General features: G+C 41.9%; 3 protein-coding genes across 3 annotated transcripts in view; all 3 read right to left on the bottom strand.

Annotated features, from left to right (window-relative positions):
* The window catches only part of LOC145435598 (uncharacterized), a 260,078-nt gene that overhangs the window by 229,149 nt on the left and 12,670 nt on the right, over positions 1-18,259 (bottom strand). The gene's annotated exons all lie outside the window — the stretch shown is intronic.
* Positions 1,516-14,443, bottom strand: LOC145448202 (WD40 repeat-containing protein SMU1-like). Its single transcript, XM_080326557.1, has 10 exons — positions 14,248-14,443; positions 12,937-13,087; positions 11,710-11,916; positions 10,840-10,996; positions 7,591-7,759; positions 7,095-7,190; positions 6,034-6,192; positions 5,080-5,238; positions 3,004-3,111; positions 1,516-1,850 (listed from the first exon to the last, which is right to left on the bottom strand). The coding sequence occupies exons 1-10, from the start codon at positions 14,428-14,430 to the stop codon at positions 1,701-1,703; spliced, it is 1,539 nt and encodes a 512-aa protein (XP_080182683.1). The 5' UTR covers positions 14,431-14,443; the 3' UTR covers positions 1,516-1,700.
* Positions 14,443-16,415, bottom strand: LOC145448210 (E3 ubiquitin ligase RNF121-like). The gene has a single exon (XM_080326569.1). It carries the CDS (start codon positions 16,230-16,232, stop codon positions 15,291-15,293), a length of 942 nt encoding a protein of 313 aa, XP_080182695.1. The 5' UTR covers positions 16,233-16,415; the 3' UTR covers positions 14,443-15,290.

Below are 18,259 nucleotides of genomic sequence, written 5' to 3' on the forward strand. Positions count from 1 at the left end.
GATACGGCCCCATGAGGTCATCTGGTCTGCGCCCCCGTTTTTTTTTTCTCCTCCATACTATCCGTGATTGCTGAGCGCCTAGCAGGATAGCTGCGGATACCATTTTACGAGTCTTTGGTATGACCCGGCCGGGAATCGAACCCACGACTACCGCTCGAGAAGCCGGACGCATAACCATTACACTATCTTCACTTTAGTATGACGCTAGGCAGTCAATTATTCTTGGAGAGTCGATTCTTGTTTAATATGCCGCTGAGCTACATAAGCATTACGGCCAATGTTCCCTCTAAGCTGCGCACGTGCGCAAATGCGCAGTGCTGACACGGTCTCTGCGCACAGAAAATCTAAGTTGCGCACAAAAAATCCGAAGTGATGACCTTTTTTTTAGTCGTTACGCACTGTTATCCAAGGTTCGGCGCAGTGAGTTGGTGAGTGTGCGCAGACTCGTCAAAAATTAGAGGGAACATTGATTACGGCGATTTTTTTTTTAATGTCAAAATTGTAGCGTTAGGTCAAAAGATTGTCAAAATTGTTTACGAAGTCAAAATTTATACTTCTACTTTACATGGCTGCCGTTGTAGACGGCCCAATATCTGTTTATTGTAGGGTTACCATATTTTGGAATCGGGAAAGGCGGACTTTTTCAAAAATTTCAAACTTACAATACCGGAGGAAAATCTTGAAAAAATGGTAAAATTTTTCCACTACGTGGTTGGTTGACTTGAATAAAAAGGCCAACATTCTCGCTCAGCGCCCAAAATACACTTTTTTCCTTCACATTATCGGTTGGTCGACCACAACCAGCACCGTAACTGCCACACCCCAGTAGCTACGATTGGAACAGAACAGCACGTCCTCCGTTTCCAAGAAATCGAAAATATCCTCCTTTGTAGCTTTGACAGGCGATTGTACGTACACAGGCAGACGCGAAATGTGGAATTGACGGCGAGGACAACGGAGAAATGACCTTCTTTTTCAGTCAAAATTTACAAATAAACCGTGTTCTCGTCCGGCTTTGCGATTTCTAGAAAGTGTCGCCTTTTCCTGACCTCGAAATATGGTGACCCTAGTATCAACCGTACCTATGCCAGATGACGCACATTGCTGCACCACCGGAAGGGTGTATTCTATCACAGACTTCCTCAGCCCTATTCTGGGAGCACCAAGAGTATTCTATCCGCAAAAGACACCATCACAATCGTGACAGTCTTCAAGATTACCGGACCACGACCTAACATCGACCTCGCCCTCCGCCACATACCACCCAATGTTGTCGCTTGCGTCTTATATTCTCTGCATTACTTTTCATTCAGTGTGCATGCCTCTTATTTACTTCGCCTAGGCTAAGGTGGGTGTCTGATCTTAATGGCTACTCCAAGTTGTTTCGACACCCTCCTATCTTTTCATTGTATCGCAGTCTTGTGATGTTTTGAAACGATGAAAATATTAATAAACCTGACTGACTGACTGACAGGGCTGCTGCGAAACTCTTGTGTAAATCACAAAATAAACTCATCCATTACAATAAAAAGTATTCAAACGTCATCCACATAAAACGTACGGCGCAATCGAAAGCAGACCAAGTCGTAAAATGATTGCAATCTAGTCAAAAGAGAGTGCCCGCGTTCGCCGTTTCTCTACTCCATCAACAGGACGCGTCCATGATTACAAAAGCTTTCCAGCCAGTGTATATTTCGTTATCAGGGTTTCCACAGCTTCAACAGGCCGTCCTCAGAGTAGGTCGCGATGAGATTGTTGTGCGGGTGATGCGCGATCCCTATCACGTCGCGATCGTGCACCGTCAGAGTTCTCTCTAGCTTTCCCGAGTTGGTGGAGAAACAGTACAGCACCTGCGAAAAGGCAAATGATGAAAGAATGCTCCATCCCAAAATCAAAGGCGGCAAAACTAGTCATTGTACGCACTATAGGCCTAGTCACAACCAGTGTTGGGATCAAGTCACTTGTCATCGAGTCACAAGTCATCTTGAGTCATTGCACATTCTGACTCGAGTCAAGTCGATCAATTTTTCAGATGACTCAAGTCAAGTGAAGCCACTCGATTTTTGGAGGTCACGCGAGTCAAGTTGAATATTTGAAGTACAATGCATTATCCGAGGTCATTGCATTTCCTAGCTGTCTTAAATACAGATTGAGTCCCCATATATTCTGGGTTTACACGAAAAAAGGCGTGGCATCGCTAGATCGTACGCAGAAATGCTAAACTACGCAAGTAACGGTATAGCCCCAGTCTCTAATTATCAGCCAAGCTCAAAATAGAGGATAGGAAACGAAACCATGATACACAATTTCAGCCTGCTCCTATTGTTGACAAGTAATATAAACTATATTGGTTCGATTTAAATCATACAAGAGGGTTGGTTACATGAGCACAGGGCACAGGCCAATGTGACCAGTTTATAGAACAGCGATACATTGCTATTAGACTAGTTAACTACGAGTTTTCGACAACGCAACGTAAGCTATAACCACTGATCACTGCATTTTATTTGTAATATAGCACCGGCGTCTCGGTGAAAACTGCAATCAAGTTATTGGGTGCTCTCACAGGTTACACCAGCGTATAGCCAACAATCCGAACTCATTCCGGACACAGCGATTTAGTCGACACCGATTATTTGACGACTTGAAATTGACCCGTAAGTTTTGCTTCGAGTCACGAGTCAATCCACATTTCTGAAACGTCAAGCCAAGTCATTTTTGCAAAAGTACGTGTTCGAGTCAAATCAAGTCGTACGAAAAAGTTGGTCGCTGGTCGCAACACTATCACTCGGACTGGAACCTTTGAACTCTGACTTGGACTCTGACTTGACTCGGCGGTGAATTGAAAATGACTCGATCTGACTCAAGTCGAAACTACAAAAGTAGAACTGACTTGTGACCTCGGGACACAATACTGGACTGCAAATCTAAAATTCGCAATCGAATCACACAGGTACTCGTTTTTGCCCGATCCATCCTAGTCGTAACAGCTAAAACACATACCCGGTCTTCGCCTACGCAGTAAATCCATTCTCCACGCGGCGACACGGTCGAGCATGCGAAATCTCCGCCCTCGCGCTTACCAGAGTTGAAGGAACGAACGATTTGACCCTGGAATTAAAAGGGTGCAATTTTGGGTCGCGATGGCACCAGAGCGATCTTTTAAAAGGTATGTAATATTTGCTGAATCTCTTGCAACGAAAAATTTCTTTGGGGGATTTCCTGCGGATAGTTTGCACAATGTACATGTCCCAGGTCGCCGTGTTGGGTACCATAACCAATAAGCGAGACTATCAGAAAAGTCGTTACTACAATATTAGGGTTTCCGTATTTTGAACTCTGGAAAGGAGGACAGTATTTAGAGGTCACAAAAGTCCGATTTACCGGAGTAGAAAACTGCCGATTCCAAAATTTGTACAATAAATCTTGTTATGTGGACTAAAAAAAGGTCATTTTTCTACTCGTGAATGATCCGCACAAACCTTCTCATTACAGAATTGTCATTTATGGGTTTTTTTAGTTTAGCCTATCCATAATCTTGGCTGTCATTAAGGACATTAGGGAGTCCTTGCAGGACATATGGTAACCCCATACAACATGGCTTGATCGTGAAAATGTGTCGACCTTTGTATTACACAAATTGGTTTGAATTCTTGATAAGATTTATCCGACATTAGTTTCACTGGAAAACACCGTCGGAGACCATTGGAATGCTTTAGTGTAGGGGTGTGCAACTAGCGTTTGGGGAATATGATACACATGTATTTCGAGGCCAACCCCCTTCCGCGCCAGAACACATCCTTGAAATATGAGTAGACACTAGACAGTAAGTGGCACAACTGCGGCATGCAGAGGAAAATAATGCACCCCAATTTGAAATAGCGTGCGAGAGAAATATTTCATAGTGCTGCTTTTCGCACAACTGTACACTGCCTGTTTGCTATTTCCTAAATGCCCTAGCATACTAATATTAAAAATGCAGCCTTTTCGACGAGTGAGGATTGGGTCGCGAGATGCCACTAACTTCAGATTTCGGTTGCGGCCAAAAAAGTTCAAGAACCGCTGCTTTACCAGAAAGTATTTCCGGGACGTTTTTGCACCATTTCACCAGGGTTGTGATGACTCGAGTCAAGATTTTTTGGTGACTCGACTTGACTCGTTCTTGAGTCATTGTGCATGACTCGAACCAAGTCATAGACTCGAGACTAGGACGGCCAAGACAAATATGTCATGGTAACTTCAAAGAATCGTAAAGTCGCCACATGATTGGTATTTCGTCCATCAGTCCTGATACTTGGAAAATAGGGCCAGAAACTGTTAGGACCAGGGTTGTCACCAAGTCACGAGGCTCCGAGTCACAAGTCAATCTCACTTTTATAGCTTCGACTCGAGTCAAGTCGAGTCATTTTCAATTCACCACCGAGTCCAGTCCGAGTCCGAGTCAGAGTATTATGACTCGAGTCCGAGTCCAAGTCATTGTGTTAACTGCTCAGTTTACAGTTAAAGTCCTGTTAAACTTACTTTTATAACTCTGTTTGGTGATATCGAATGGTTGGCATTTATAATATACTAATTTTCTTCACTTTTAGCAGTTTCTGGTCGCATTTTCAAGTAACAGTACCAAATAGACGAAATTCCAATAGTGTGGTTACTTTACTATTCTTCGAAACTACAATGAAATGTCGGCTTTGGCCGTCCGACTCTCGAGTCAATGACTTGGTTCGAGTCATGCGCAATGACTCGAGTCCAAGTCGAGTCAATACACAGATAGACTCGAGTCGAGTCATTTCCGTATTTTGAGAAAATGACTCGAGTCAAGTCGAGTCATCAGAAAATCGTGACTCGAGTCATTACAACCCTGGTTAGGACTGAGGAAAATTACAATATTATGAATGCGAGCCATTCTATATCACTCGAGCAGAGTTGAAAAAGTGGGTTGAACTCGAAACTGAACAGTGAACACAACGACTTGGACTTGACTCGGTGGCGAATTGAAAATGACTCGATTTGACTCGAGTCGAAACTACAAAAGTGAGATTGACTTGTGACTCGGAACCTTGCGACTTGGTCACAACTTACCTGCATGTTGAGAATGATAACGGTGTTGGATCTGTTGCAGACCACAAACTGTTCTTGATTTTTCGGCAGAACGTGAATGTTGTTCACTGTCAGATCTTGCTGGCCCACCCCAAACGATTTGTACGTGTTGGTGCATTCGGTCGACTTCACGCTCCATACCTGTGGCGAGGAAAGGCCGTTGTAAATGCAGTTCACTTGGTGCCGTCAGTTCAAAGCAATCGCATAAAGATCAAGATGAAACGTTCATGGAGAACGCCAGCAAAAATAATACTGGTGCAGTTTTTAACATGTCTTTCATTCCGAGATGTTAGGTAATGTTCATGGGAAGCGCCAACCAAAGCGTTCTGGGTATTATTTTTGCTATGGTTTCTCCCGAAACCTGGTTCAGAGATATGTAGTAATGTTCATGGGGATCACAAGCAAAACTCGTTATAGGCACAACTTTTTGCTATGGTATCATGCAATTTGATTCAGAGCCTCAGAGGTATTACGCTATGTTCAGGGGATCACCAAAAATGTCTCCAGCTTACGCAAACAACTTTTTGTTGCTGTGTCTTGCAATGTGATTCTGAGGTATCAAGTGTTGTTCAGGTATAACGATAAAAATTTCTCCAGGCGCAAATTTTTTTATGGTATCTTGCAATTTGATTCAGAGGTATTAAGTTATGTTCAGGGGAATCACTAACAATAATGGTTGCAGGTACAACCTTTCGCCACGGTAACTTGCAATATGATTTCAGAGATATTACGTAAAGTTCATGGTGAACAGCAGGTAAAATTGTTCGAGGCACAATTCCTTCATGGGTGAAATTGTCACAGCAACTTGGGTAAGTAATCGAATGCATTCACAAAAAGCACACCTATTTGTAGAATATCTCAAGTCGAGTCAACGAAAAATTGTGACTAGAGTCATTACACAACCCTGCTAAAATAAGCCGGGTAGGGTGCGGTCACCTTGATGGTCCCGTCCGAGGAAGCGCTGATAACGTTATGTCCGTCGTTGATGAATAGTGCTTCGTTCACGAACGACGAGTGACCTCTGAACTCTTTCAGGGTCTTGCCAGATTTCAGACCGTGGATCCGAATCGTCTGGTCGAACGACGTGCTAAGAATCTGAGAGAATCCAAAATAAACCGTTAATGTTCAAATATCGTAATGATAATGCTATCAAGGGCTGCTGTTACAAGATGATTTTAAAATTGTCACAAATCACTATAAACGTGACTCGGTTACGGTGTTTCAGTCGAATTTGGCCGTGCATTTCACCAAAACCGAATATACTTTCATGAAAAATCGAAAAGGTTGCAAAATGTTGCAAAGAGTTGCATGAGAAAAATGGACAAAAGTTGCAAAATCTTGCACTTATAAGATTCCTTCAAACAGCTTAAAACAGCATTCTACATATCTTACGAGTATTTAGGAAGCTGCCGGAAGCTGTAAAACAAAGTTGCAAAAACTTGCCCTAATTATTACTGTTACAGCTTTTCCGAATTACGTTAGAATTAGAGTAATAGCTAGCTTTTTTTTCAAATTACCGGTAGATTAATATTAAAATTACTCAATTCACAAAACCTTCGAATTTTTAACTATAAAGGAATACGATAAAAACCTAACAGTTTCTGGCCCGATTTTCCAAGTATCGCGACCGATCGACGAAATACCGACATTGTGGTCACTATACTATTATGCGGAGTTACAATGAAATGTCGGTCTTCGCCGTCCTCGTCTCGAGTCATTTCAAGCATTTGAAAAAAATTACTTGAGTGAAGTCGAGTCACCTAAAAATCGCGACTCGAGTTGAGTCATGACCACCCTGGCATAGACACGTTTACCAAATTAGATTAGGAATTGATTACAGTCATTTCGTTCAATTAGTATAGTCCAAGTCTCGTTAGTGATTCGAGGAAAAATTATCCTAATCTCACTTTTTGGGGTTGTGATGACTAGAGTCACGATTTTTTATTGACTCGAGCTAAAAATTGACGTGTGCCGTACTAAAAATTAGCGTTTCCCACCTGGCTGCCGTCTTTGGAAAACGTAACGCTGGTGACGCCTTTCGAATGCCCGCGTTCGAACCTCCTCAAGCACTGGCCCGTGGTGACCTTCCAAACCTTCAAAGATAACACACAAGAGGAAAGGTAATGGAATTATCTTGATAATATTTCTTTTCCATGAAACTAGAGTCACATAACCAAGATTGCTAGGATGTAAGCCGTACCGATTGCATGTATACACAGGCGTGACCAGTAAAGAGAGATGTCGCTGACCACCTCCCACCCCCACATAAATAAAAGGTGCGAACTCAGACATTCTGATGCGACAGGTTTCAATGACGTCACAATGTTCCAAACCCATCTGCAAACTACTTTCTACTTTACAAAACCCAAAGGTCAATAGTTTTACTTTTTAAATCATCAGTAGAAGTAATATAATCGTTACCACTTATGTAGTGCAAGTGGACAAACGCTACTCCGGTACGGTACTATAAAAAAGCCACAGTATACACCCAACCTTGATTTTTCCGTCCTGGGCGCCCGTGGCCAGCATCTCGCTGTCCCGGCTGAACGCGAGGCACAGGACCGCGTCGTCCATCATCATGAACTGGTCCTGCGCCTGAAACTGAAGGTCTTTACGGATCTTGCCAGTCGCAAAGTTCCACACCTCGATAAAGCCGTCAACACTGAAAATTAGTTAGCGGTGTTGTTCACATAACATATATTTGAGAAGACTGTGTGTAGCAGACTTGGAAGACTAGATAATTCTAGTTGACTAATTATATACTAATCTAATTTTAATCTAATTTGTGAAATGTTTTTTATGCACTAATTTCAATTCTGACATTGTTTTGGTTTGTCTAAAAATGTTACAGGGCAACAGCACACCGCGAAACGAACCAAGGCAGGGTTGTAAAGACTCGAGTCACGATTTTCTGATGACTCGAATTTATCAAAATTTGGACATGACTCGACTCGAGTCTGTACATGACTCAAACCAAGTCATATGCCTCGAGACTCAGACGGTCAAGACCGACAATTCATTGTAATTTCATAGAATGGTAAAGTAACCGCACTACTGGGATTTCGTCTATTGGTACTGGTACTTGAAAATGCGACCAGAAACTGATAAAAGTGAGGAAAATTATTATATTATAAATGCGAACCATTCGATATCACCAAGTAGAGTTATGAAAAGTGGGTTTAACAAGATTTTAACTGGAAACTGAGCAGTCAACACAATAACTCGGACTCGAGTCATAATGCCACGACTCGCACTCGACCCTCTGCTCGCTGACTTGGACTCGGTGGTGAATTGAAAATGACTCGGCTTGACTCGAGTCAAAACTATAACAGTGAGATTGACTTGTGACTCGGAGCCTTGTGACTTGGTGATAACCCTGGTGTATGGACAATGGACATTTACCATTGTCATACATATGAGCACGAACTCTGAATTCATTTAATATGTTCAAACTGAGCTTGATTATTGTTGTATCTATCATAGGCGCTGAACTCTGATTTTCCCTAGGTATGCGAGATCGATGACGTCACAAAGGGATGACGTCATAGTGCGCCAGAATTGGCAAATTAGCCGACTCGCAAGCGTTCAATATCACCTGGCACTTGTATATGGTGACAAAATTACGATATGATTAGGCAGGCCGCGTAGCCAGCCGGCCGCTTGCTGAATTGATTGAATCCATTTCAAATTTACCAGGGTGGCATCAGTTTATTATGGTTAAGAACATGCACCAATGCCGATAATACATCGATCGGATCAGCATCCTTGTGTAATGTACTCGACACATCACGCTACCATAAGATTACCAACGCGTGCGACTGTGTAGTCCAGTGGTTCTTAAAGTATGAGTCGCGACCCAAACATAGGTCGCGAAGGGTATAATTTTGGGTCGCGACGGTACCAGAGCGGTCCTTTAATATGTATGTAATATTATTTGAGGTCATTGCAACAACAAAATATGTACGCTTTTCGCGCGATTCACTGTAGTTGGTTTGAGCATATCAGAGGTCACTGAGTTTGGTACCACGGCCAATAAGCGAGACACGCGGAGAAGTCGCCACCACAACATGACTTGATCATGAAAATGTGCCGACCTTTGTAATAAACAAATTGGTTTGAATTCATGATAAGATTTTTTCAACATTGGTTTCTCTGGAAATCACCGTCGCTGGGTGGCCAAACCCTTCGTTATTGATCGGCACCCAAATCGGATCGGTCGGCACCCAAATGCATTCATTTTGGTGTGTGTTGCTTGGGTCGCGAGATACCACTAAAAGTCAGATTTGGGTCGCGGTCTAAAAAGTATAAGAACCACTGGTGTAGTCAATTAGCGAGCTCGCAATCTCCGCAACATATTCGCCAACACACGCGCCGACAATCGGGAGATTTCAATCACTCCGCCTCGAGAACAAATGAATACGCATCTTCGGCGACGGCTAATAAGGTTGCAGGAATTATTTTCCCAAATAGAAAGTCTGTTCTGGACTCTATTCATTAGTGACTTTGATTTCATAGGAGTTAGAAGTTTCAATATCAAGAGCCTGCAAGACATTTTCTGATCGTTCTGTTTTAGGATTAGCGTTAGTCAAAATCAATTACGCCGCTGTCTGTTCACGGTCAGTATGTATTTCAATCAATTCCGTCCATGTTCATTGTTCAATGTCTGAGCCAGTCTGACATCACAATCACAGAAGAAGCGATAGTTCCGGCCGGCGCATAAGATATCATGTTCCTTCACAGCAGGAGATGACAATCGCAACATTTCGCGCATATAGAAATTAACATCTTCAGTATCAAGTTCTCGGTCTTGTTGCCTCGCGTTGCGTCTTCTGACCACTCGCGTTTGATCAAATATTCAGGCGCATAGCCGAGTTGTTATGGAGTGTGTTCTATAATGGAATCCGCATCGATTTCAGGTGGTTCAAACCTTTCTCAACTTTTATAACTCAAGCATTGACTCGCATCTCCTGATGGTTATTGGTTATGTTCAAGTATTAGCGGAAATTAAGTACGCATGTACACACAAGTCACACATTTTTGCGGACATTCGATGTCAGTAAATTTCGTGATATCAATCTTTAATCACAACCGATAGATAGGAGCCAAAGCATGCTAGGCCGGAGACGCGATAGTTAGGCCGGCAATGATATATTTCGAACCACGCCGACGCAATTGTGTAGGCCAACGATGTATTCGTGCGCAGGCCAGTGATGGTATAGTGCGCACCGAGCCTATTGCCGATGCGATTCATCAAGCCAGCGCAACTAGACCTGACGGAGACGGGATAAATCAGGCCTGCGACGATTGCGCGCGGTAATCAATGACCTAATTTCGCAATCATCTCAGCGTCAAGATCGCGTTGCGTTACATTGTGCAAAAACGATTCTCGCTAATTGGAAACGCGCTTCCGGCTAATTGGCCGTGGCCCCGCGCAACACTGATAAAATACAGGAAACTGAATTGTAACTGAAGGACGGAGTTTCGTTAAGCGCCTGAACGTATTGCTGTCGGTTTACTTACGTGTTCAGCAGCATTACGAAACGCTTATTTCTAAATCGATCAATTCACCACCCAGTCAGTAACAGACCAAACCGAATTCTGGGTATGCCGCATACCCAAAAAAATTCCTAGGTATGCGCGGCATACCTAGCATACCTGAGTTCAGCGCCTATGGTATCTATTCTGCGAATTCACCGATGCTAATCTAATTTGGATAAAAACTGTACGATTCGATTTACAAACCTGCCCGTGACCAGGTACTGCCCGTCCGGCGAAAACTTTGCGCATTCCACGTGAGACTTCTGCCCAAACTTTATCGTCCTGTTCAACATGGTCGGATATTTCTCTTCCTCTTCTTCGCGGGTGGCCGCTTTGCCGCGGAACAAATCGATGGTGGAACCTGAAACGTAACTAGAGTTTGCCTGGTGCGAGCATCAGACCAAACCAATGTTGTGATCTTGTGAAATACCGGGGTCACGAATAGGTCCGGTCGAAATCATTACCTGGGTGATTCAAATCCGATTTTAGTAAGCTCGAGTCAACAACAGTCAAGGAGTCAGCTTCGAGACAAGTATTGACTTTTGAGTTGAGTAGAGTATTAAGCTTCCGAGTCGAGCAATAAATTCCGGGTTAAGTCAGGTATTAAGCTTCGAGTCAAACCAGGTATAACGATTTGAGTCTCACCACCATCATGTCCTATTCTTATGCATAAAACATTGTTCATGTATAAAACACTGCTAGACATGATCCATTTCTGTCCTAAAGAAATAGAATACACTAGGGCCAATTTTGACATAATTCTCCTGACTGGACTGGACATCTTCCGTTGAACGAACGCGGTATCTAACTAAACCACCTTGGTGTGTACGACATATTTCCTTCATAACATCAGCTGACAACTATATAACGTTCGATCTCTGCGTCACTGCTAGAGCATGAAACCCCTGCGGAAATTTCATGAAATTGCAGCTCCATTACGGTGGCGTTCTGAAGAAGATGGCTGCGGCCAAAAATTTTTTTTTGTGTTGCCCTTCAATTTGAGACCACATCATTTTTAGTGTGCAGTGCCACTTCAAGGCAAAACAAATCCCACTTACGCTCAATTCAACCTACCAGGTGGCAACAACCCTTGATACTGCTGCCACTTCAAAGCTTGTCCCAGCAGCGCCATCAAACGCGAAGGCGGAACCACGCTAACTTCCTTCGCTAACGACTGCGCGATAGCGGCGCGCCTTTTCTCTTTAGTGGAACCGTCGGGGTAAGCCTCGCGGGGGTCGAAGTACGATCGGGCGAGCAGGTTTTCGAGATGAACGTACCGGTCTGAATTTGAAAGGAAAAGATATCAAATAAAGGGTCACACGACGAGATTATGCAAAATGCCTCAACCAATGACATGAATACGATTGTCGTAGGACAATTACAGACTCGGTCAACTAGATAATTCTAGTTATCTAATTACACTATTGAATGGTATATTCATATTGAAATGAACGCGAATATTTTCGGCTGACACTCGTCAGGGGTAATCGTCAGCTACTAGTAGAGAATTGAAAAGAACATCGTATATCCACAAACGTAGCACAAAATATGACGTCACCAGCATGAAATGTCGAATACAAGAACATGACGTCATCGAATTTGTCAAAAAAATGTTTAATTCATCTCATATAATTTGGGAAAGCGGAAAATTTTCTCTCGCTGTTCAACACTGGTCAACGAGTTGTGGAAATAACCTAAATAATACTTTGCCAACAGTAGCCTTATCAGTAACGTACTAATAATACCTAGACGTAGTCGGTAACAAAGTAGCCTACTTCTACCATTTTGGAGTAGGCCTACTCAAGCGGGCTTTTCCCATTTGCACTTGCTTACTTGGTGGTTATGTTTATGAACACTTCCCCTTCTACTTTGGGCCTGCGGTTTTTTCAGTAAATCAACCTACTTTTAGATACCTTCTTTGAAGTTTATGAGGTTGTTTTGGTATGTCTGCGAGACTGTTACTAGAGAAATCTTTGAAACCAGGCTCGTTGCAATAACAAAATTTCATTCCTTCGTCTTTTTGGGGAAATGTCATGAAACCGTGATGGATATTTTTCAGGTTATCCCAGAAGAATAACTTGTGCAAGAGTCCGAAATGGCACAAAAGTATGAAAGTTTTTGAAATCACTGTCAGGGCCTATGGAGTGAATATTCTACACCAGAATGTGCTAGATTTATCACGTTGATGTGAAATTTGTTCATGATTGGCTCGTTTTGCAATATAATTATCCTGTGGCATGTACAGGAAATCCAGAAATTGGATTAGAATCAACTTTTGGGAAAAATACATTTTTATTTTACCGGGCTGTGATTGCTTCAACGCCAGCATCGGATCCGTTTGACGTAAGAGCGATCTAGCTGCCCCCAGTTCACGAAGCTCCACCAGCTCCAGCACAATTTGTTCGTACAGGTCAACAAGAGCTTTATCCGGGAGCTTGAGAGATTGGATGGCCTGCGAGAAGCAAAATTGATATGAATTATTATTGTTGATCGGCTCGCAATTGATAGCGAACGTAACATCGCAAGTCACATAGCGATACCAGATTAAAAAACAATATCCATTGTTTCGTTTTTTTAATTATAAACCACATGCCCGCTACTCCAGAATTATAGGTGGAAATTAATACACACCCTACTTGGTATAAGTGTCGAGACAGCACAATGGTATGGTGCACAGCTGCAACACTAATAGATTCTAGAAGTACTCCATTACCGAACTGAGAAGTTATGTATTTTGTAATAGTTTCATCAAAATACTCTGTAGAAACTTGCTCAGTTGAAGGTTCACGGCTAACATGCTGTTCAAACTTATGCGAATATTCAGGGTTGTAACCAAGCCACAAGTCAATTTCACTTTTATAGTTTTGACTTGAGTCGGGTCAAGTCATTATCAATTCACCACCGAGTCAAGCCCGAGTCCAAGTCAGCTTGAGTCCGAGTCATAGCATCCCACTGTTCAGTTTTCAGTTCAATCCGGTCAACCCACTTTTTTTCAACTCTGCTCGAGTGATAAAGAATGCCTCGCATTCATAATATCGTTATTTTCCTCATACAATTGAATAGTATATTCATATTGAAATGAACCCGAATATTTTCAGCTGACACTCGTCAGCAATTAGTAGAGAATTGGAAAGAACATGGTATATGAACAATAGTCTATATATTATAAATACAGTGTTCTTTCCAATTCTCTACTAGTTGGTGACGATTACCCCTGACTGACAAGTGTCAGCCGAAAATATTCGGATTCATTTCAATATATATGTTCAATTATAGATCCAAAAAGCTCTTCAATTTTCCCCAGTCTTAACAGTTTCTTGCCCTATTTTCCATGTATTAAGACTGATAGACGATCTACCAATAATGGGTAACGTTACTATTCCTCGAAGTTACTCGTCCTAGGCTCTAGTCATAGGACTTGGTTCGAGTCACGGGCAATGGCTCGAGTACAAGTCGAGTCAATAGAAAAATTGACTCAAGTCGAGTCGGGTCATTTTGCGCATTTGAGTCATTACAACCCGGCAAATATTCATTCAAAAATTCTACAAGTTAGTCGCATAAACTCATATCACTGGTAACAAATAAAAATCATGACCAGATTTCAACACGAACCTGCAAAACAGTGTCCCAGTGTCCGTTATTGATGTCCGACACAAATCCGTCGATACTGTCCACAGTGTTCAAGGATATTGTCGACTCCTCTTGCAGCATTGTCAGAGTCCGATGCAAATTACTCTCCTTCAGATACTGCTCGATCAACCGTATCACGTCAGCGGACTCTATTTCTAAGGTCATGATTACTTATGATCTATATCCACAAAATATAACGACATCCATCATTAATTTACTATCGTTTGATATATATTTTGAAGCGAGTTATGTATCAGGACAAAGAATTGAAACTTTACGCGTGCGAAAATCCAATCCCTTATCCGAAAAACTATAATAACAGTAGCACATAAATAGTTGATAAAAAGATAATGCAAGCATTTGCATATCTATCGCTGATGTAGGAGACGTATCTCATTCATTTAAACTTCATGTTCAGCGTATGTCATGCGCCTTATACATGAGAACAGTAACTGTCGTCTGTCAATATTTGTTTCTATATATACGAACGCATCTTATGATCCAAATGTGTGGGCAATAATTTAAACTAGGCGCCACACACAAGGGGTCGTAAGAATGAGCAGCAAACTTCACAATCTAGAAATAAGACCGATAAATGCAGATGCAGACATGTCGTCTTCAATTAACAGACTAGTTCATGTATTGCATAATAATCCCAGTATTTATGACTAAATTTTATTCAACGCCATCTGCTTTTGGCGTTTTCCCCAGAAATGAAACATACGAGGGAGGACAGTTCAATTGCAGACAATTTATTACCTGGAAAGTGATTGAACAATAAATTTTCAAGACATATCAGACATTGGATATATCAATAAAAATTTCACCTGAAAAGCTATGTGATAAAATGTCTTAATATAAACCGTGCCAGAATATAATGAAATACCATTTGCACAACAAATTCCATCTTAACAGCGCCTGTGATACATGTAAACTCCAGTTGGCACCAGTGTAATTGAAATCGAGATTGCAATACTTCCTACAATGATCTATAATGCTGCGTACCGTTAAAAAAGCTGAATTATTCATTTCAATCCCAAGACACGATTAATGCCTTGCACGAGAAACAATATCATCGGCTGCCAAGCTACTAAATACCGTATCCAATCCAGTAGCTGACCGTACAGTATATGGGGCCTTTCCCACGGCGACGGAAACATTCTTTTCAAATCCACTTTTTCTTTACAGTAGGGGCAAGTCTGTTTTTTGCCCACGATACACCATCCGCGAATGCACATCTCGTGAAACATATGATCGCACGATAATCTGCAAACACGCTCTTCCTTATCCTCATATTCGTCTTGCGGTATCTCCAAGACTTGCCCGCATACTGCGCATACGTTGGTGGATAGTTGACGTGTAGGCATGCCTGTTTTTTTGTAATACCCAATAGTCGATGCCATTGTATCTGAGCAGATCTCCGCGAAATCTCGACCCATAACACCATAGTACAGCCCGTAAAACAGTAATAACATACTAAAGTCCATGGCTGTTTCAGGTCTAATTAGAAAAATCATGTTAAACCCTATCATTGTTAACAACACTAAGAAGTATCCGAACAGCCCGACAGCGTAAGATACGCGAAATACTAACAAAAACCATTGATACACCAGTCTTGGAGTAGATCCGTGCAGAGGCCTTTTCCTAGCTTTCATCAAAACAAAAATAGTAATCGCTGTGAATATAGTCCATGTGCATAGAAACCTCCACCAGTGGTTATATAACGAAAATCCGAGAGGTATGCACCACATCCCAGCCAAAGTCGCGATATTATAAGACTTTGGATGCCTGTTTCTCCATTGCACGAGCGCTATTTGGGATACTATCAATGTCGATATTAATATTAAGACCATCTCGAGATGCATAGTTTCGTGGCCTTTGTGCTTTTCTTTTAGAGCGGCGATTCGCTCCTTCTCCGTTAGGACTTTCTCCGAGGCGACGGCATCGTGGGATTCGGCTTTTTCCATGCCGGACTGTGTGTTTGCTGCAAACTAACGTGCCGGTATACTTATTCAATTAGTTGTCGGTAACATGTTACTATTAGCTATGCTGTCATCAGGAACAAATCGTCATACAAGTATACACCTGAACTAAAGAATACAATACTTCGCCTATATATTAACTCGGCTTGTGCTTGTGTTGCATTCGGGTATTCCAAGCTTAGTGAGTTAGTGACCATTGATCGGCGAGCACTGAATCGTATCAAGAGAACTGTTGCCAGATCTCAAATATTAAAATATGCCGGCACCGTAGTAAAATAGTGTGAGACACCATATCTTGTGCCAAATTCAGAAATATTGAAGAATGACGAATAAAGTGGGTGAAAAATAGCTAATGTGTCTAATGATTCCACGACAACGATGGGATGTTTTCTTCATAATGTTTAATAATATTATGTTGTCAAGGGTCCGGCGCTGGTCCTCGAGCGAGAATGTGGTGTTCTTATCCCTATATTTTGATGAAATGATAAAAAAGGTGAAGTCTTGATAATATTCTTGACTTTGAAATCTTCGTAGCAAAGATAGTAAAATACTAGTGAACACAGCACCCTGAAGTAGAATATTGCGGCACTACGCATCTCTTGACTTCTATCTAGCGGACATTAAGTTTGGATCAAAAAAAGTGAAATGAAGAAAAGGTGAATGAACTATTTTCCTCCCAATTTCCGGTTTCATTAGCCCCACAATGAATATAGGCCTATATATCATGCGCATAGAATACGACGATTAATTGTTGAATAATTCCGCAGCCACTTTCCGTTTTAACCATCCCTTCTCGTAGCCAGCACTTTTCCAACTTACCCCCTAAATATGAAAAGAGCAAGACGCCGGCTAACTAGCCGGGACGGCTGAATCATCTACTCAATACGTTTTCTGGCCTTACTTATCAACAAGGTGGTCTTAATTTGTCAGAATTTCTCCTCGGGTAGAAATAACGCTGTAAAATCCTACTCCAATATAAGAATATAAGTATATTAGTGATTTGCAAGGCATGCAAGAACTACTTAAATAATTCAATTCAATTTATTGCTAAAAATTTCATCATTTCAGTGCACCACAAGACTGCGATAGAATGAAAGATAGAAAGGTGTCGAAACGACTTGAAGTTGTCTTCGAAATCAGACACCCCCGGCCTAGGCGAGGTAAAAAGGGAGGCATGAACAACTGAACATGCACACTGAAATGTTTGAAAAGCCCACAATTGAGTAACTCTAAAATGTAGATAGTTGCTCAAGGTTCCGCATACTTTCAGTAGTAGATTGGAGGGAGGGAGCTACCTTCGTCATGCATCTTCAATTCTTCGTAAGAACATCCGAATGATTGGCGACAGGAGAACAAAGCATTGTCAAAAGTGCATAAGTAGGCTATAAACCAGTGTTGGGATCAAGTCACTACCTTCGAGTCACGAGTCACGTCGAGTCAATGTACATTTTGACTCGAGTCAAGTCAAGTCAATCGATTTTCAAAGGTGACTCGAGTCAAGTCAAGTCACTCGATTTTTGGAGGTGACTCGAGTCAAGTCGAGTCAAGTCAAGTCAAGTCAAGTCAAGTCACGAGTCAAGTGACATTTCAAGTCAAGTTGCCTTTTCGAAGAATGTATGAGGCATGATTATACTTCATTGCAATTTGCTAGCTGTGTGAAATACAGTTTCAGTGGTCACTGGTAATTGATTCCGAACCGATGAACGAATATAGAGTTACATATATACACGCAAGAACGCGCTGTATCCCTCACATATACGTATAGGACTGTTATTCTACGTAATTGCATAGCCTCAATTTATAGTTACCAGCCAAAATAGAGAATAGAGAAACTAATTGATAGGATGCCATACATTACCCATTTACAAATAGATATGATACCATTCGAGCCTGCGCCAATGGTTGAGGACTATATAATCTCAGGGATATATAGAAGTTAAGGGATAGGGGAGATGTGGTACCGATGGATCACTGGGACCGAAAATACTTGAAAAATTCTCCTTGATAATTCC

This window comes from Botryllus schlosseri, chromosome 1, assembly GCF_051294905.1.
Source record: "Botryllus schlosseri isolate E-star chromosome 1, Bs_hap1, whole genome shotgun sequence".
NCBI lineage: Eukaryota > Metazoa > Chordata > Ascidiacea > Stolidobranchia > Styelidae > Botryllus > Botryllus schlosseri.